This window comes from Cryptotermes secundus, unplaced genomic scaffold (genome assembly GCF_002891405.2).
Source record: "Cryptotermes secundus unplaced genomic scaffold, Csec_1.0 scaffold1274, whole genome shotgun sequence".
NCBI classification, from domain to species: Eukaryota; Metazoa; Arthropoda; class Insecta; order Blattodea; family Kalotermitidae; genus Cryptotermes; species Cryptotermes secundus.
In genome coordinates, this window is record NW_019718632.1 from 768,746 (window position 1) to 789,935 (window position 21,190).

Here is a 21,190-nt window from a genome sequence, read left to right on the forward strand (position 1 = left end):
TATATATATATAGGTATGTGTACTCTCGATGCAGAAGAGATGGCACGAATTTCTCAACTCACCCGCGAATTTGTTTAGTTCTATAAATTATACGATTAATAAATACTGAGAAGAACAAGCCATTTCTGAGTCATGCTGTATAAAAATCAATTTTCCTTTATGAGGGAAGTTAGACAATTATTTGAAAGGGGAGGGGACCTTGAACTGGAAGACTAGCTTGGAGACTTGCACGTGCGTACGCAGCAAACAAGGAGTTACGAAATGGCGGCACGCAACGCAGGTTCTGGTGCCTCAGCTCGCTGCTGTCTCTCTCATTATCTCGGAAACTGCACAACTCGGGGAAAATGAACCGGGCAAAAAACTGTGTCTCTTTTTCCCCCAAACTTTTGTTCCAAACATTTTTTGCACCCAAACTTTTTAGCGACGTGGGCCCGAGATGGGGCAGAAACGCGGGTAAAGTGTCTGTCATTGCTATCGGATTTTATCCACACTTGGAACGTGCCAACAGATTTTAGTAAAATTGCCCCCCTCGCAAACTGAAATTTCATGAAATTCCGTGAAGGGTTCTCGGGTTGTAACAATCGCACAAAGAGGCAGAGGGGCACGGGGAAAGAAGTGGAACGTGTCTGGGTTTCATCTGGGGGACAGAGAGTGATGTTGGTGTCCCTGTGCTCAAGTACAGGCGTTACAACTCCACGCATTCTTAACCTAGGCACTTGATGGAGGTGAGTGGTCGGTCGCTTTACTCCCCGAGCCCACCGCTTCGGAGGTTTGGTGGGGTCCCAGGAGCCGGCGTGGGTACAGCGGCGATGAAGAGTTCCTGCCTTCTCGCAGATAAGATAATAATAATGAAATATATCGCGCTCACTCGCTTTCCCTGAACAACGGCTGAGAAAGTCCCTGTCTTCGTGATCACATTCCAGCCAGCCAGATACACAGTAAAAACAGAGAAGTTGTCCCTGCGCTTAATTAAGCATGCACCAAGCCACGAAGACGTATGGGGGACTGGAAGTAGAGATCCACCATTGCTGACCTTGGAACGAGATTGAGGTGAGTGGTCAGCTTCACTCCTCGGAGGAAAGAGCCCCCGGTACCGGTGTACAGGGAGCTTGGGGGGGGGTGATTGTAACAAGGCAAGTCAGTCGCGGCTTGTAACTTGCCGAGGCATCGCGCCGTCGAATCAAGAGGACCGAACGTTCAATTAGTCAGTCCTGTGCAATGATGGGGACAGGAGGGTCAGTCCTGCAACGCACGCCACTTGTTGCTCTTCCAGAGTGTACAGCTGCCCATAGTTGCTCATCTGTTCATCCCGCAGGTTCATTACCGTGTTCACAACAGCCCGCCACTGAGCCATATGAATCCATACACATAGGAGCACAGATTTTCCAAATACAACCTTCATTGCAACAAAAAATTAAAAGGTAATTAAAAGACAATCTAATTAAATTCTATTCTAACTGAAAAACACATAATATACATTTAAACCATAATGACGAGCTTCATAACTTGTACTCTTCTCCAAGTAAAATTACAGTGATCAAGTCAAGGAGGATGAGGTGAGCAGGGCTTGTAGCACGAATGGGGGAGACGAGGAATGAGTATGGGATATATTTGGGAAAGCCAGAAGGAAAAGATCACTGGGAAGACCAAGGCGTAGGTGGGTGGACAATATTAAAATGTATCTTAGACAGATAAGATGGGATGGTATGGATTGGATTGATCTGGCTCAGGATAAGGACAAGTGCAGGGCTCTTGTGAACACTGTAATGAACCTGCGGGTTCCATAAAATGCTGGGAAATTCTTGAGTAGCTGCACAATTGGCGGCTCCTCCAGAAGGGCTCAGCTCCATGAGTAATTAGGATACATTTAATACAACAGGAATGCGACAATTCAATTTTAAATTTGCAGCTGACTCCAGTCCATAGCTTCGCACCCAGTTTCTTTAAGATCTACATTAATATTACACCCCCCCATCCCCCGAACCCCGTCTTCATCTTTCCCGTGGTAACGTGGGTTTGGGATTCCCTGCCGTGACATAAAAAATGCAAACCTGCAGACGGCCCAGGCGCACTGAGTGGCGCGCCGTGTCTTGCTGACTGCCTGCTGCTTCAGTTTTCATGAGGGGAACGCTCCAGCCGCATTATCTGCGTACGCTGCATGTGTCTACCCAGGCCCCCTGATACGGACGCAGGTTCCTATGGTTTGCCGGTACCCATGCATGGAACTACACCAGCCTCGCTTTGTTTCCTGAATGAAATGGCAGGCAAATGTCCCTTCCTCATAGCCTAAACCTGCGGGATCACTAGCCCACATTATTATTGGCCTGCATCCTGCTAGCCCTCACCGCTGCTTAACCTACTTCACCCTCAGTGACGTCACGACAGCGCCAGGCCTCGAGATGTGGGCACAAAGGGGTTGTGCAGGCAGGGCGTCGCGGCGCTTCTCGGGGATCAAACCCACACGTTTCACAAATCAGAATGCTGCCGGTTCGTTCCCAGTTATTCTAAAGTCTTCGTTCATCGGCTCCGGAGTTGATAATTTTGCAAAACTCTGTCTTCTAGGTACCCTGCTCTCCTCTCCTCTCCTCTCCTCTCCTCCGGCCGGTTCTCCACATAACCGAATTCCTGGATTTTGTCCACAGTGTTTCGCACACAGGATCTATTTCCGTCCTCAGGTGTGAAAGTTTGCGAGGGATGATACCCACTCCACCTACCGATTTGGGTAGTTGCCTGCCCACCCTGTTCACCCTGTTCTGTGCCCGAAACGCTGCGTTCCTTGTAGAAAACCAGACCAGAATTCAAGTAACTCCACGTGTAATACACGAGCGTCAGAATCCTTTAAAATTAAATGCCATTTATTTTTTGTAACGTCTGAAACCGCGAGAAACATGAGTCAGCGCGTTACAGAAACCTTCTGCATTTTTCTCTAAATAACTTAGCATACAAAGAGTTAAATTAACTAAGAAACAGTACGAATATTTACAGCGAAGGGGTGAAATGGTCTATTTAAATAGAAATGTTAAACGTCTGGGCAAGGAAAAAAACAAATAACAAGCGAGCTTGTTCAGTAGCGACATTAAGTCACGCAAAACCCCCGAAAAGTAAAGAACAGAGGCATATACATATATATATGTTTAATGACAAGCCTATCTGTTTATTCACTCTCGTCTTCACCCTCTCCCTCTCCCTCTCCCACACGCAGTGCTTCGTCTCGCACTCTGAATTCCCCGCACTGCTCGGCACAGAACTTCCGGTTCCGGCCACGAATATTCCACGCTTCCGCTTCAGCAGGTTGCTCTACAAGGATAATATCAACATCGTCCAGTCCCTTTTCTCTAAAAACGTTCCCTCAGCTCATAGAAATGTACATCCGCTCGTTTTATTTGAATGCACGCCACTGATACTTTCGCTAGCCACAAAAAAATCGCCATTTCCAAAAGATTCTCCGTGTGCACTGATCTGTGTAACGACGCTGTGACGGTATGGCGTCGGGTGACTGGAAGAGCAATGAATAATGGAGTGGAAGGAAGTGGTTTTCACATAATTTGAAGTGGGTTTACTGCCCAGCAGTTAACTAGCGGAGCTGAGGAAGTTCACGGAAACCCCCAGCATCCGGAAAATATGGCAGTCACCGCCAGTCACATCCCCAGCTGAGACCCCGTGACAGAGGAGTTTCGGGTAAGGAACGTACAAATGCGCTCACCTGATGCACGGAAACCACTGCGCATTACTTCGGTCAAGAGGAAATAGCAGCTCTGTTGTTGCGAAATCAACATGGCGAGGTTGCCAGCGTCATGCCATAAGTGTGGTCTGACGATTATGTAGTTACTACTCCAGGAGCCAGCCGTGATTTAGTGCCTCGTAAATCAGCGCCATGTGTAAACTCGGCTGCAGCCCGGTGACCATGGACCTGTTTGCTCTCCAGCAATAGCACTGAAGAGTTCCCTCTCGGCCAGCCTTACTGTGGAAATCAGTGGCGTGCAGTCACTTCCAGTCATCAGTACCGCTCACTTCCATTTTATGGGGATCAATGGTGTGTATCATAGTTCTGTAAAGCTCGTTGTGGCGTTCAGTGGCGTGCAGTCACATTCCAGTTATCCATATTATTGCGTTCAGTTTTATCATATCGGTGTTGTACAAGATATGTAGTGGGGTTCAGTGGGGTGCAGTCACCTACATCCCAGTCATCACCACTGTTCAGTCAAACTTCATGATGATCAGTGGCGTGTGTTCCATTTCTGAAAATGCACTCTACAGTTGATAAACTTACAATTTTACAAGTTGAAACTGAGCCTATTTTTCGATTCTCTTTAGCATCCGTACAGTGTTCACTGAATTCACATTTTACTGTATTCGTTAATTACAGAGGAGGTTATTCTGGCAACTCAAATTGCACCCTGCGGCCTACGAATGTGGGCTGGAGTTCGCCGTCTCTAAGAATTCCTAGCCACACAGAAGCAGTAACTTCATTTGCATAAGTAAGCATGCATACACATGCCGCTAACAAATATATATATGTCTGTTTGTGTAGAGTATTTGTGGTGCACTCTGTGAGGCTGGCCGGTATACCTGGGAGGCGCACTGCTCTTCTAGCAGTCGGTGAAAGCAACAGCTGTGATACTCTGACTGACACTGCACCCAGTCTCCTCTCCTCTGCAGCGGCAACGCTACAGACTTGTATTCGGGTGACATGAGGTTGGAATCCCGGCTATGATACCGCCCGCCCTACCTGAGATTTTTTATGAATGTCATAGTCCCTCAATCCAATTCCGGGACAATGCCTCGACTAGATCACGACCGATTCCTTCTAAATCCTTTCCAATTCATCATTCATCAATCATCCTACCATTGGAAGCCATACGGGCACGTCACAACAAAATCATGTACATTCAGGGGCACGCGGTGTAAAGGTTTATCTGAGCAGTGACGCACTCACTCGGCCCGTCCTTTCTGAGTTCCAAATACACGGCCACAAACTTATCTCTGCTGCAAAATCAGTGGCATTCAGAGACCTCTTTGGTAAGTTTATAGAACTATCTATGAATGAAGTCCGTTATCTACCAACGGCAGTGATATCTAGTATTTTGAAGTATGTTTAAGTTAACACATTCGTGACTTGTTTACGTCAACATGGAGTTACAGGTTCCACACGTACATAACTGACTGACCGACCGACACTCTAACTCATTAATTAACTAACAAATTCCACGAAATTTAGTCCTTCTTGAGCAGCTGGTAGTTGCTCAGATACTCCAGAAATTCCTGATACTTTACAGAATCCGAGGTTCAATTCCCACGTTCGCCAAGAGTCCCGCCATTGGGTTCTAAGCACAGCCAGAAGCATCGACTCTACTCTCCCGTCCTATTATATTAAGGATCATTTTAATAGTATTCTCCCAGAAAAGCCTACGTTTTCGTAATGGTATTCTTCCATCAATTTCTACTTCCAAAACTTTGTAGGCACTTNATCCATTTTAATATTATTCTCCCAGGAAAGCCTACGTTTTCGTAGGCACTTCCTCCTCTGCGTGCTACATGCCATGATCATCTCATCCTCCGACACGTATACAAATATTTCAAGTCAGCCATTATGAGTTTTACTAAAACTGCGTCCATATTCGCGCCTGCTCCCAACTGCCCAGCATTACACAGAGTGTGACTGCACTACAACACGACGAAGACAAACCGACATACAAAGACACAATGAATCTGCTGAAATCCTTCCGGATGCGACTACAACAGGAAACAGCCATGTCTGTAACAGAGCATTTATCTTCTCTCGCACGACACGCCAAATAAGCTGTTCCGTAGGCCGCGTTCTGTTTCGTTTCCTTGCAGGTTCAACAAGGGACCGCGTATGAAAAGAGCAAAGCGTCCCGAATTTCGCTTTGTAGCTAGCTGAAAGCTGCCAATTAGCGAGGTCTGGGCTTCCCCCTTTCACACGATCAGGTGATAATGACGACACAGGAATCAGCAGCGATATATCGGATTTCTAATTGGCTGCAGTAGAAGCAAGTTGGTGTGTCACCAGATGGCAGAACAGCATGGCAATACGCTTATTTAAGCACTACGCCATGAATATGTGCAGGGGAGTGGAGGTATAGCTCCAGTAATTCTTAATATCGCAGATCGAGATGAATCACCCCCCGCGAATGGGCGCCCGTACCCAATGGGTAAGAGGCTTGCTAGGCCTCAGAGGAGGTCTGAGAGCTGTCGAGCAGAGAAATATATCTTGTTCCTGCTGGGAATCAAGCCTCGATTCTTCGGCCACCCTGCCCGAAGCCCGCTAATACATCGTGTGAAAATAAGGAAAAAATGACAATTTATGGGGGGAACAGCACTCATGATGGATTCGGGCAACTCTTGCTGTTGCCACTCAGCTCGCCCGGGCTAGTTCTGTCTAGTTCTGTGTGGAGTGCACATCACAGGAGGCGCATGCGTAGTTGAGGGTGTTTGGGAACGGTGCTGACGCCTCTCGATTGACTTAGGAAGTGGAAAAGACAAGTGAGGGTCGGATTGCATAAAGAGCAGCTCGACGTATGTCATTAGGGATATCAAATCAAAGAGCACGAAGGGGGGGGAGTGGGGAGCGTAGCCCGCACTGGACGTTAAGAAATGCGCATAATTTGTCAATTAGAAGACCTAAAGGGAAGAGACCTAGACACAGATGAACTGGCAATATTAAGATGGATCTTACAGAAATGGGATATGCGAATATTGCCACTGTGAGTGACACTCCACTTCCCGAGAGTTTGTTCCAACAAGTAACCCTCCCGCCGCTAGCTGCACGCCACTGAGAGGCAGTCTGTCACACAGACCTTCAAACCGTTCCTCATATCTATCAGTGCCTAATCTACTTCACCCACCTGCCTCCAGACGGCATCCTCGTGGTGCAGATATAGCACGCAGGCTAGCTGCACGCCACTGGCATGTAGTCTGTCACACAGACCTTCAAACCGTTCCTCATATCTGTCAGTGCCTAATCTACTTTACCCACCTGCCTCCAGACGGAATCCTCGTGGTGCAGACATAGCACGCAGGCTAGCTGCACGCCACTGACAGACAGTCTCTCAGCCAGACCTTCATAGCGTTCCTTGTATCTGCCAGTGCCTAATCTACTTCACTCACCTGCCTCCAGACGGCATCCTCGTGGTGCAGATATAGCACGCAGGCCAGCTGCGCGGCCGAGAGCACGATGCCCGCCCCCACTGCCTCCAGAAGGCGGATTGGCAGCAGCGAGTACGTGAGGTAGATGAAGAACATGGCGGCCCCGACTCCCGTGGAAGGAGCGCGGGGGTGCGTGGACGTGGCGAGGGTCACCTCTAGAGCCAGGAACGTGGCCAGCACGACGTAAGAGACGCCCAGCAAGTAGAGCTCATTCAGTGCGGGACGAGAAAGTATGGCCACCAGCCCTGCAGTCAGAGACAGGCACGAGTTCACGGCAGCACCACAGCGAGCCTTGAGGAGACACGGGGGTCTTGGGGAGACATAGGGAGTATTGAGGACACCATAGGGCGTCTTGGGGAGACACAGGGGGCCTTGGGAAGACTTGGGGGTTTGGGGAGACAGAGGCATTTGGGAGACACTGGGGGCCTTGAGAAGACACGCGTCGTGAGAAATAAAAATATAAGTCATGGCTCCCGGGGGCCTGAAACAATTTACCAGAGAGGCGTAAGTTCTCGGCAGAACCACAGGAGGCCTCGCGGTGACATAGGGGACCTTGAGGATACAAAAGTCCTCAGAAAAGACACATCGATCCTTACAGTATAAATATGACTCCTCAAGGGAGAATCATGTCCGTATGGCAAGCTGATTTCATGGGAGTCATGAAGGAATTTTCTTGGAAGTCACAAAGAGGCCTCGAGAGAGACACTTCCGTAAGACAGGAGGATGATGACCAAGAAGATACAGACGTAATTAACAGATGGCGGCAAGCGCGTGTTTCTCACGACGAGCGCCGATTGCTTACACAGCCGACTCACCAGCGTACACGGCGACGCAGCACGTGAGAGTCATGCCCACGGCGATGAGCCCAGGCTCCCGGCCACCCCACGAGCTGGATAAGAGCACGGCGCTGAGCTGCAGGAGACCAAGCACCGAGCACAGGGCGAGCAACAGGACGAGCAGGTGCGTCATGTTGCTCTGGTTCATGCGGAGGAAGTACCGCTGGTACAGCATTTCCACCTGCGGGTTCTTGAAGCGGTGTGACTTGCACAGGTGGTGCAACAGGCGCCGGATATGCCACCAGGTGGCACTGGCTCCGCTGCTGGGCCGTGACGTCATCAGCAGGATGGACTCCGCGTCCGTGGCGTCTGCCCGGTCCCTTCCCTCCATGCCCCCCTCACCCACATCACCGCCAGCTTCCTCCTCTTCCTCCTCCTTGATGCTCGCACCCCGGGACACACCAACCTGGAGGACAGCACGACGCTGCATCGGCTGATGAAGGCATTCATATGGCTATTATCAATTTTAATATTATGCCACCATATAGAACCATGTTTTCTGGTCGGTATTTTCTTTTTCGGGCTTCCGACTAGAATTTTGTATGCATTTTCATTGCTTGCGTGCGTACCAGAGGTTTGTTTTCGTGGCCATCTGCAACGAACGGATTCCGACAGTAAAGACATGAAGTTTTCTTGCATTTTAAAATAAAGTAATTGAGATAAGGGTTAGAGCATTCCAGAAAAGTGCCCTGAATCTTCCTGGGGGTAAAGGGCGACCGGAGCGTAAGGCTGACAGCCTCACCGCCATCTGTGAGCCGAATGTCTAGAAAAATATGGGAGCCTCGACGTCTCACAAACCCATGGGTCTCCACGGCCTCTTACAGTAATAACTGTATTTTATTTGTACATGCAGAAACGGACGTAGGTATTCACGAAGAATCGTCGTTAAAAATGTCGGATGGACTATATGGCTTTCCACGAAAATCAATGCTGTGGTTCTAGAGATATTTTCTGTGGTAGAGACGGACGGCCTGAGGGAAACTAACAGACCTTCTGCTGGTTTTCGATCGCTCCCACAAACTCCACATTCCACCCACACTGTGCATTTATTGTTTCGAATGATTCTCAGAATAAACAGGAATTAATTCCATAAACTGCATTAGCCGGTTGGTCTGGGGACTCCTATCAGGGCCGGGTATGCAAATGCCGAACTATTGGCCAGCAACCAGTCTGCATTCGGAAGGTCCTGCGACCGGACAACTCGACCAAGGCTCTCCGTGGTTTCCCTCGGTCCTAGAGCAAGTTGGAACCCAAATTTCACGTTGCACTGCATGCTCCAAGTGCAGGCCCTCCCTGTGTTAGTATTTAAACTTTGCCATGATTCAGCCCTTCCAAATTTAACATAAAAATTCCGACCATACGCAGCAAACCCCCTGTTCCAATTGTTTCCTCTGCTCATAGCAAAGGCCATTTTCCACTTCCCAACTTTTTACCCTATCTCAACCGTAAGTTGAGCGAGTGCTGCCGGAAACCAACACGGCCCTCCCCTTCAAAATGTAGTGCATCTCGCTACTTCCATCTTCACTTCGTCCCCTCTCGGTCCTGGACCAAATGATGTCCATGTTGCATTCCTTGCTTGGCGTGCACCCCTCCCATTGGGAACATCAGATCTCGTCCTGGTAGTATCCAGATGTTAGACCCTAATTCCCAACAAACGCAGACCTCACAATGTTAAACATCGAAACTAATTCCGATCATGCGCAGTAAAGACCCTGCCCTACTTCTATTCTCTGCTCACAACTAAAGTCCGCCTCAAAACCTTTACCTTTTTCGCTTCCTAGAGCTTTGCCCTGTCTCAAACGTACCTGTACCAGAAGGACGAGCGGGCACTGCCTAGGAACCTTAAAGCCAAAGAAAATGTTCTGCCCTTTCCCTTTCAAATATCATGCCCCTCACTACACCCTCACACTTTCTCACTTTTACGCTTGTTGCCCTTGAGTATCTGCAAAATGTAAGCAGGGTGGGATACGGCAGGAAGCTGTGGGACGCCGGCGGGTTGTAAACAGCACATACTCGGGGGGGACCGATCTCGTGATATCCTGTCTGGATAGCCAGTCCATGCAGAAGATACAAAGTATGACCGCTACCTGTTCAGTCCACATCGGCACAGCGCGCCTGAGCGAGTGTGGAGGGACAGGAGTGCGTGCAGGAGTGAAACATCGCCCTGTGCAGTGGATCAGTGATCCAAATCTTCTATGGCATTATTAAATATCATGTACTGTGCCCGGCGCTTAATTATGCCGCCCGCCTGCCCCTCCATCGAAACCCGTCATAAACAGATGAAAGCCGCTTTGGTAGGCAATCGATTCCATGTAATCTCCCCAGATGAGCCCCCGCGTGAGGGAAAACCAATATGTTGCAATTACTCGACCGAAAAGCAATGCTATTAATAAGATACGTGTATGTTACAGAAACTCAACTCACGGTGCTCTTCTGTCAGGGCTCAAATTCCTCGACGAAAACCCTTTGTATAGCCCTTTACATGCCACGCTCGAGATGTGTGTTCAGAAGCACAGCCCGTTCTGGTCTGGATTCGCTTTTTTGTTTGTTTGTGTGTTTGTTTGATAATTCCAGTGAACAAAACGTGCCCTGCATTCTCCACGCATTTGAAGTTAACCATTCGTGGCTTTTCAACAGGAGAAATTATACGTTGCCATAGAAACTTTCTAACACAAAAGCGTTTCTTTAAATGTGAACAACGCGCAACAGGTTAATATCCTGGCAACAGGGGAAGCCAAGAAGAAGAAGAAGAAGAAGAAGAAGAAGTAACTGGATGCACTCTGTGAGGCCGAGTGTTTCTCGATTCCAGTTCCCTCTGTGGTGAACCACTCCACGCACTCTTCAAGTCCATCTACTTTGCTTCATGTTTCTGCAGACCCCTGAAGGGGCACGTAGCTGGAACCAGAGGAGCTTTCTGATTCTCTCTCCAGCCTCCTCTACCCGCAGAGTTGTTCATTCAAAAATGATTACGCTGAGAGATTTCATGGCCAATCATGTTACGGCATTCTTGTGACAGGAGTAAAGGAGACACCATTGTGATATAATTAAAACGAGTCACTGCCTGACTATCAGCGTAACTCCATGAGCTGGCCGCGCCATAGCTCAAGCGGTTAGTCGCTGGCTACCCACCGCGGCGGCCCGGGTTCCAGCCCAGGTCTAGCCAAATGAGATTTGTGGTGGACAAAGTGGCGCTGGGGCAGGTTTTCTCCGAGTACTTCGGTTTCCCCTGTCAATCTTCATTCCACTAAATTCTGCATTATCATAATCACCCGGGGCAGGTACAATAGGCCAATCAGTGACCGACGTTCCGATTGGACTCAGTTGGACTCCACCTCCCACTATGCGAATTAAAAAAATAAATAAAATCCATGAACGGAAATATTTCTAAAATTAAGACTTGGATTAGCGAATGTCTTGAACCGCCATGTTGGGAAATGGGCGGTAAAACTTGGGTACTGTGTTTACAGTTTGGTTCAAACCGGAAGATTTGTAGGAGTGACAGACGAGGGCAGTAGCTTCTAGGCTGTGAGCGCCGGGCTAGAATCTTTAAACAAGTTGGACGTCCCGCCGTTTCATGAATAGTTCTGCCACGAACTTAATATTTATATAAGTTATTGCACGGCTGAGCGAACCCGTACAAACTACAGCCATTAACATGTTATATAAGTGCTTAGAACAAAGATGAATACAATTAGAACGCTCGCAGTCAGCTGCTGGAAAAAAACGCGTTGCTTACAACTTTTCCGACAGATGGCATTACATATTTATGTACTCAAACTGTATTAGAACTAGAGGGTTCAGTACCATTAATGCTAAATGTCGCCATTGTGAGGCACTTCAATCCAATTCACATTCTAATACCCGTTTCCTTTGTTGCTCAAAAATATTGGCTGGATGTAATTCTAACTTGGTGGGCACCTAACAATACGACTGAAAGTTAATTCTCCTGCGACTTTGCGAGAGGTTAAACTGCTGAAATACCTAACATGATAACAAACAAACAAAAGAAGACAATTATATAGGGTTACAAGCCCAAAGATGCATTTTAACATTGACCCTGTAATTTTGTCTTCCAAGCAGTCACTGTCGGAAGATTTTCTACACACAAAAAAATAATAATAAAATCTGTTTTCTTGTTATCCCCGTAACAACCGGCGTCCTTTGTTTGTTTGTTTGTTTGCAGGCACGGGAACAGCAGATATTACATATCGCGCGTTTGTAATATTCCACAGTGCCCCAGGGTCTCGCGTCACAAAATTTCTCTGGGCAGGTGTTACACGGACTCACCGCAATGAGGGTAGCCGACTGCGCAGGTTTACTTCCACGGGTCAGCGAGCCAGACGAAGACGAGAAGTGTTCGATGACTTCCCAGTTGGACTTGCGGGGTACAGGCGGCGGTGTGTGAACCTCCGGCAGCAGGGCAGACCGCGCTGGAGAGCTGGACAGCTCCAGGCTCGCCTGCCGACTCCTGATGGCGCCCGCGAAACCGGCCCGACCATGTTGCCGAAGGCTGAGACTGCGACGCGTAAACCGGGGCTTCCCCGTCGCGGCCGCCAGCTCCTACAACACGTGACCTCACGAGAGAGAAAGTGCGCAACAAAGAGAATGTTTCAAACACGAAGCAGATCAGCAAGTAGGCAAACAAAAAACTGACTAATTGCAGAAGTATGCAAGCACATTAGTGATAAGACAGAGAGGGTACTGATGCCTACACAGACAGAGACAGACAACAAACACATACACACATGTATACATACATGGGTCTGGTTTGAAGGAAATACGCCACAACCACGTAATTTCCCGATAACGCTCTTTTGCAGCGAGGTTGATGTGGTGCAACCTGCACAGATAATTAGCTGGACAGTGGAAAGCTCTGGCTCCACACGCCGGATATAGATCCGAAAATTTGCAACTGCCGTCCCAACTTTTCGTGAGTCTAAACTTCGTAACGATAAAGGTCGGTGAACAGGGGCCCGAAAGTGTGAAAGCAATTACAGGCGAGCGAAGGCTGAACAGATTCCATGTCAGTAGCGGCAGTTGCTGGCGCCAAGTGACGCGGCGAATTGTGCCCGCGTCATGATTTGTGGGCAATATCTGATAAAATCATGTCTCAGTAACCTGAAATATTCTCTCGAATTACGCGCATCTAAACGAAACCAAACGTTTAAAAACAAACAACTAAGATTTATAATATACAGAATGTCCCAGGAGGAAAGTTCAATATTCTGGGAGGTCACAGTATCGGTCATTCTAAGGAAAAAGTGTGTATGTACACGTGTCCTGTTCCGAACGGTTTCCGAGATAGAGCTACTTCACAGTACAGTTCCAAAATTGTTGATAAGAAAGAGATGTTATGTACTGTTTCTAATGCCGGTATTTATTGTTCAAGAGACAAAAGTTGGTATAGTTTACCCAGTATAATACATTTTCGAAAATTCTGCCATCAACATCAATGCACTTCGCGACTCGTGTGAGGGCATGGCGTGTTGCTCGTCTGTACAGTGAAATAGCTCTATCTCGGAAACCGTTCGGAACAGGACATATGTACATATGCACTTTTTGCTTAGAATGACCTCCAGAATATTGACATTTCCTCCTGGGACACCCTGTATATTACAGAACAAACGGAATATTTCGGCTTCCATCCAGTGACGTTTACGTCAGTGAGTTATATCGAAGTGCAAACACGCCACTCGAACCTACCCATTACATTCTGTACAAAAAATGCCTCGCCGGCCGACAAAGCAGACGTTCTGTGTCCAGGCGTAGGTGCAGAGGACGGGTCGCAACTATTTACGGGTACCTAACCGTCCATCAACTCGATGAAAGTTCCTGTGCGCGTGCGCGTGTATCCTGCCTCTTCATTCTATTGTTTGTTTTGGAATATTTGCACTCATCTGAGGACACGTTATCGGACAAAACGTCCGCATTTCAATGGGGAAACAAGTCCGTTTAGTAGCGAAGGGGGGTGAATCATGGTGACGGACTCCCTGCATGGTCAACTCACCTCCTCTATAACAGACCGCCTTGGACCTCGTAGCGAGAGTCTCTGCTTCCAATCCCTGGGTGGGTTGTCGCTGGTGTGCATGGAGCCGGCCATTACATGCCGTCACTACCTGTAACATGAACCAGCAAGTGGTAATATCCTCGTTACGCCCTTCTGGCCCCGTGGGTAATGCAGAGCGCATCAGCATTCACGACACAAGTCGCTAATGTCAGTACACAATTTACATTACGATAAATACAAGAATACGTTCAAATGAATTCAGATTTTAATTAAATGAAAATTTGATATGATTTCACATAAATTCATTAGTTTTACACGAGTCATTTAGAATGGATCCGATCATGTACTATAATTAACATCATTATCATCATCGTCATCATCATCATCAGGGGCACGCGGTAGCGAAGTTGGTTGCTGCACTATGCTACAAGCCGGAAAGTCGCGGGTTCAAGTCCCGATGAGGTCACTGGATTTTTTCCAGTTGACCTAATCCTTCCAGCCGCACTATGGGCCTGGGGTCGACTCAGCCTCTAACAGAAATGAGTACCAGGAATATTCTTGGGGGTAATGGGCGGCCGGTGCGTAAGGCTGACAACCTCACCGCCTTCTGTGAGCCGATTGTCTAGAAAATGCGGGAACCTCAATATCTCACAACCCCATGGGCCTCCACGGCCTGTTACAAGGATAGCTTTACTTCTCTCTTTTTTACTTATCATCATCATCATCATCATCATCGACAGAACAGACCTTGTTGAGCCACAGCCTTCCTTAAAAGGTTCTGCCAGATTGCGAGCGGTCTGCATTCCTTTGGATTTCGCAACAATTTCTTGCAGCGCAAGGGCTTCAGAACTTGCGGCCAACCCGCAGTCTGGAGGACCAGGTGTCTGTACTGATGTACCCACTAGCACCGGGTTCCCTTCCTGTCGCCTCCTACGTCTCGCAGGGCTGCGGTGGAGGCATTCTAACCGGCCTCCACACGGGGCAATATAATTAAGCGCTGAAACCAATACGAGGGAGACTCCAATGGCGTGCAGTCCTGAATAGAACCGATATCTTGAAGATTCGACAGTTCTAGCGATGGTGCATAACAGCCAGAATTACTGCGCTGTCCTCTTGTGCGGCGCGACGCGAAGCGTCGAGAAAGCAGTCGACACAACTTACCGGCACACCTCTCCAAACACATTATTAGTGATCTGTATGAAACTAAATGTTTATATGACAAATTATTAATAAGTCACAAGCACAGGTTCTTAGGAAAAAAAATCCTCTCTTGATAACTCGCAAGGGCAAGGAGACATAAAGCCACCATGGTCAAATAGGTAAGCACATTACCAGCATCACTAATACTGTGTTACACTTGCAGGCGGTACAAGAGACTTGCGTGATCCTCCTTCATAAGACTCGACCCTGAGCCTTACACCGGACGAGACACGAAAGCCTTCACATCCAAGTATCATTGGGCCATACAGCAAATTAATTTTAAACGTTACTGATATTTCATCATCGGATCTGTTTTAACATTTCTATCTTCTGAAATATAACGCTTTGCAGTCCACTGACAGTCAACCGACGTTTCGAAGGAAAGAGTCGACTCTATCTCGCGGTTCGAAGAATGCAGCACAAAGCAGGTAAGGGGCGCAGCTGTGCTACGTCCTTCCTGCCAGTTCCAGTGACTCCAGCTCCTCGAATTGGAATGCACACAGAACCAAGTTCCCTTCGTGCGGCTTCTTGCAGGACGAAAATCCTGTCTTCGATACGTGTAATTAACTGAATCACAGGAGCACTGGAAATGGAAACACAAATGCCGTGAAGATGGAGGTTACCGAAAGCCATAGCAGGCCACGCAACCTGCAACTACTCACAACCCCATTCATTATTCAGAGGGCTTTGTCCCAGCAGAACTTCCCTTCACACGAAACGGATACAAACCCGCACACAGCCACCATCTCCCAGACAGACAAATGCACGTGGCACTCTTTAGAGACGCATAGCTTGCGGAAACGAACCAAATTGAAAACGTTGTAAGTGGAAGGTCAAGGGTTCGAAGAGCCCGCTGGGAGAGGCAGAATGTGACAGATAAGGAGCGCTTATTTCCAGTCATTCCTGTCGCATGCATTTCTTTGATAAGTATTTTCTGCAGTTGACAAATTCCAACGCCGTTTTAACCAGACGCCCACCGTTGCTCTAACCAGCATTCCTGGTTGCCTATAATGAGATCCACAAGGCGCTACGAAGCATCAGGACATGACGTCATACTTGCATATCAGGTATGACGACACGTCGGAGCTGTACAGATTGGAATCGAAAACTGTGGCAATAGAGCCTAGACACAGAGCTTTGTGCCGCTGTTGCTCGGAGCAGGTGTCAGATAATCCGCACAGCCACACCGGGGCGATTAGTTAGCGCAGAGCGAGGCGGGCTCACACAGGTGCGCAGCGCTGCGCACCGGCGTTGCTGCAACTTCAAGCTCCTGTAATTTCAGTCTATAAGAAGAGGGGCCCGTTCTTCCCCCGGGACACGGTTGCTCCCCTTGTCAGCGTCACACCGTGCCTATATACTCGTAGGGGCTACACCTTCAAAGAGGGAATAACACTTAAGGTATAATTTAAAGTTTATCCATTTGGTTAAAGAAAGACTGGGGACGAGGCTTCGAATCGCACCCATAAATACTTGCATAATGTTTCAACAGCAGTGGCTACCGTACATATTGGTACGAGAACTTTCTATCAGGGCAGCAGTAGGAAAGGGGAAAGTGACGAATATGTCCATTGCTGACCGCCTGAAAGCCGGGAAAGCAACGAACAGAGATGGAAGTCCATTGTCAGGAAACTGCTGGATAGCAGGCGTTTCCGCTGCAACGGATGCGCTAGTGAAGGTCAAAGCGGTGCCACGGTTTGACACACTTTTTGACAACAGGAGACTAAGAGGGCAAACGTTTGAGATGGTGACATATTCGGGCGGCCTCAAAGTTATGAAAGAGTCGTAATTCACTCGTAAGGGAGTTCAATGTGTGCGCAGTCATTCGTCACTGGTCATTATTCACAGCGGAAGAGAAGAGACTCGTAGTCCAGCAAGGAATAGAGCAAGTAGTAGACGCTCACTGACTGTGAGCTATCATAACTGACTGTAATTGTAAAGAAGTGACAATAAATCCTATCACCATATCCAGAACCCACTGTTATTAGTCACGTAAACCCCAAGTACGTGACAATATACAGGTTGTCGCGTGGCTTTTAGAATTATTTGGGCACTCAAACACAGATTACCGATAAATTCGCGCCCAGCTAGAAAACTGACATCACCGCCATCTTGTTATTAATGGCAAGAAGAAAACAGGAAGCGCAATGCGAGCTTCATGAGAACAGGCCAGGCCTCAACAGTTACTGCGAGGTGCACACCCGCACACAGACATGCACAGATATCCACTGCTACACTTGCAACTCCCGTCAGGCACGAACGAGGCGGACACTGACAACCTGACCGCCATGTTGGGTGGGAACACCTTGGGAAAAGCGTCTGGATAGACTGACGTGGTGGCTACAGGATAATATTAAAATTGTCCTCCGGCCAACGACTTTTGGGACGATATGGACTTCAATTAATAATCTACATCTGTTTCCCAGTTCGTGTCTCGAGCTGATTACAGGTTGTCTGGAATGAGCTCTTCCGCGATTTTCTTCGTCCCCTCCAGACAAATGCTGGGGCAGTGCTTCAAATTAATCCACGGACGCTTCCTTCGAGAGCCTTTCCAATTACTTCTCCAGTGATCAACGTACCGCTGAGCTACTCACAGTATCAAAGGAACGCACAACAAATTGGCGTGAGCGCGCGATGCACACAGGCGCCATCAGCGAGGTTAGTGGCGAGTGTCAGAGCAACACAATGCAGCGCGACACTAATTAGAGCCAAGGCAGCCCATGAGCGGATTAATTGGGTTCACATTACAGCACCAATTTGTCAGGTAATTACTGTCATATTCGAAGCTAATTACGGCGAGAGGCCCAGTTCACACCACATCGAGCCCGTCTAGTGCACTGCGCTTTCAGTGACGCAACAATCTGTGAGACACCCAGACAACATCTCCATGTTAGGGCCAAGAAAGAATATTCAGTTTATAATTTTAACAACAGGGATAGCTCAGTCAGTATAGCGCTCGGATACTGGCTGGACGGTCCCAGTTCGATTCCCAGCAGGGGCAAATTTCTCTCTTCTCCACAGAGTCCTAATCGGCTCTGCCCCCCCCACCGCCCCCAGCAACATATACAATGGGTACCGGGGGTTCTTTCCGTGGGTAAAGCTGCTGGGGCGTGAAGCTGTTCCCACAACTCCAGCTAGTGGAGAGAGCAAGAATGGTGGAGTTTCACCTCCACTTCCTCATAGGTCTTCACGGTATAGAGCTTAATTAATTAAGCAGATTAGAAACTAACTTTTTGCAAGAACAGCAAGAGCGCTCTCGGACAGCTGCATCCAATTCCGGAGAGAAGCAACACAACAGCTCGGTCTACACGGCGTCACATGGAAGGCTGATCGCGAAGTAATGAATATGACCCGGCATTTGGCTGGAGGGACTGAGGCAAATCACGAATACTGGCTGGTACTTAACTCGGTACCTTCTGAAGAGGAAGAAGGTCTAACCAGTCGGCAGTAACGTTCGTTACCAAAAGTCTACGAAGTCAATTAATCCTTCGGTTTAGTGAAATTCCTTCGGTTGAACTGAAAGGAATACCAAATTACGGCTCATCCACTTCATGTTTTGCCAGTAACAGCTCGATTCCCGGATGCAGCTGGGCTACCGTGTTCATCCTCTAGTTCAAAAAGCACTGCACACTCATTCTCCAGGGATAAAGCAGTCGTAGCGTACAGCTGAATTGAAATCTCTATATAGCACTAATGTTACGAACGTTGGCATTTGATCCTCCATGTCTGCTATACTGATTCATGGCGAGGGTTAGACACAGGGGTGTATTTCACTCCATGTGACACTGAGCAGATGCGGGACAGTGTGAATGACTAAATGTTGTAGTACTGACGCAATGCGAGAGCACACCGTGTGAACTGGGCCTCGCACAGCTCTGGTCCGTAGTCAGGGTAACGGTTTCAACAGTGGAGAGTGCTAATTGCTTTCCAAGTGTTTGAGTAGTGAAACTGATTTATATAATAAAAAGGCGGGCCTTGAGCCCTGCACTGCACGTCGGATACGAAATTCCGTCCGTTCGAAAAACTGGAGTCCTCAGTTCAACGTCAGTTCGTCCCCCTTAGATATAAATATTTTCTGAGCATCCTTTACTCGAACACTCTGCATTTATCTGAAGGTGGGAGACCGAGTTTCATACCATACAAAACAAAAGATAATCAGTCCGTAGGATTTCGACAGGAAACAACATTTTCAGAACCGCAGGCAAAATCTACCCTCACTGTCGGAGTTTAGGTCCTCAAAACGGTGAAAAGGAAGAGTTCTGTTTATTGGGCTGAAGCCCCGTCTAGTCTGGTAGAAGTCCGCCGAAGTGGTTTTCCTCAGTCCTCAAGCAAATAACAAATAACAAAGAACTCCAGGTATAAATTAGATACATATAACTTGATGGGGCGCAAGGCCGGTCTGGACTCTTTGAAGAATAGAAGAATGTTTTGCTCCTGCCTATAATCGAACCCCGATTCTTCCGTCGTCCAGCCAGAAGTCCATTCGCCATAAGGTCACCTGTATGAATTCCACATTACTTTCAACAGATTTCAACAGATGGAGTTCTGAAGGAGACAATTTAGAAATTTGTGCCGCGAAATATAGCATGTCGCGAAATTGGGTACGTTTGCCATTCATAATTTATGCTGCGAAAAAATGAACAGCTTTTCGACGTATTTGCCCTAGTGACCAGCTTCGCAAATGCTGGATGTTGAAGTAATGAATATCTCTACCTAAGCACAAACAGACAGTCTGAAATTCAATAACTGAGAACTTAATGAGCAGCGTCTGTGACGTCAAAGTGGCCGTGCAAAACGCCGTCTGGGGACATCACACGCAGAGGTTTCCATGCACAAAGCAGGTCACGACGTGAGCGTTATTCCGTTTCCATTGCCAACATTAGCGCTCTCAATTTCCCTTGCGCAACGGCACAAGATGTCGCTATATCGGTGATCCAGTGCAGTGCGATTCTGACAAAAGTCAGCAAGTCCCACCTCACTAGCAATAAAAAAAATGGAGAAGAATAATTTTCTTGCTTTGAAGGTTCCCAGGCAATGCTCGGTCATCCTTCTAAAAGACGTCCGTTTGAGAGAGGGTAAAGGGTTGGGAAATGAAGAAGGTAAAGGGCATTAAGAGCTGAGGAAGGGAAATGAGGAGGGATTTACTGCTGCTTATGATGGGAATTTTGATATTAAGGTTAGAACGGATGCATTAGAGTGAAATTTTGATGTAACATTGGTAGGGCTGCATGTGAAGCATGCAGTGCAACGTGCAATTTGAGTACCGACTCAGCATGTGCTCTAGGACCGACGGAAACGGCGTGATTGACTTGTAGCCAGTAGTTCGGCGTTTACGTACAGGATTGCTAACCTCATCATTGCTGTTGATTTATTCGGAAATCGTTCACAGATTTGTCTTCCAGGGGTTCCTTGTGCGTACTTTTGGGTGAACAACGAGAAAATTTAGATGACACGGCGTATAGACCTGCTGTTAAGCACTCACTCTGTAAATAGCAGCCGTTGCTAGGTAACGCCCACTATACAAGTGTATGTAACAATAGAACGGTGATGGAGCTCGTTTCTAAACAAAGGATCGGTAAACATGCGTTTGCAACAATAGAGTAATTGTTAGAAATGGTGTTTTCTGTTCTGTCCGGTCAAAGTGGTTATAAGGAAGACAATTGGGTGAGTCCAGTTAGTTCAGAGCTGAAAGACCGGATGTGAAGAAAAGAGATAGTTGCAAGAGTGCGGCTGTGAAAAGAAGACGTTACGCGTGCTGCAGCTACAGTGAGGCTGTTATACATCCGTTACAAGGATACGACTATTGAAGACTGGAGAAGATTTAGCGTGTAATTATTTGGAAGGTGTGGAGATCAGCGACAGCGCTGTAATTACTTGTAGTTCCTAGTGGTGTGTGCAAGTGGTCAATAAATCTAGTCACCAGACTATACTCCGTCGATAGTCACCCATAAATCCTGATTACACACACACATATATATGCACA

The 21,190-nt window shown here is 47.7% G+C and overlaps 1 protein-coding gene across 4 annotated transcripts in view; it reads right to left on the minus strand.

The window, feature by feature from the left end:
- The window catches only part of LOC111863049 (adenylate cyclase type 5), a 144,051-nt gene that overhangs the window by 38,418 nt on the left and 84,443 nt on the right, over window positions 1-21,190 (minus strand). For 3 of the 4 annotated variants that reach the window (XM_023849002.2, XM_033750969.1, XM_033750972.1), the window contains 4 exons: window positions 14,011-14,119; window positions 12,291-12,563; window positions 7,983-8,409; window positions 7,129-7,412 (listed from right to left, as the gene is read on the minus strand). In XM_023849002.2, the coding sequence (XP_023704770.1) occupies window positions 7,129-7,412; window positions 7,983-8,409; window positions 12,291-12,563; window positions 14,011-14,103 (1,077 nt within the window). In that variant the 5' untranslated portion in view covers window positions 14,104-14,119. Of the gene's footprint in view, window positions 1-6,866; window positions 6,905-7,128; window positions 7,413-7,982; window positions 8,410-12,290; window positions 12,564-14,010; window positions 14,120-21,190 lie in introns of those variants that run through there. The other variant, XM_023849011.2, reaches the window with a different exon arrangement.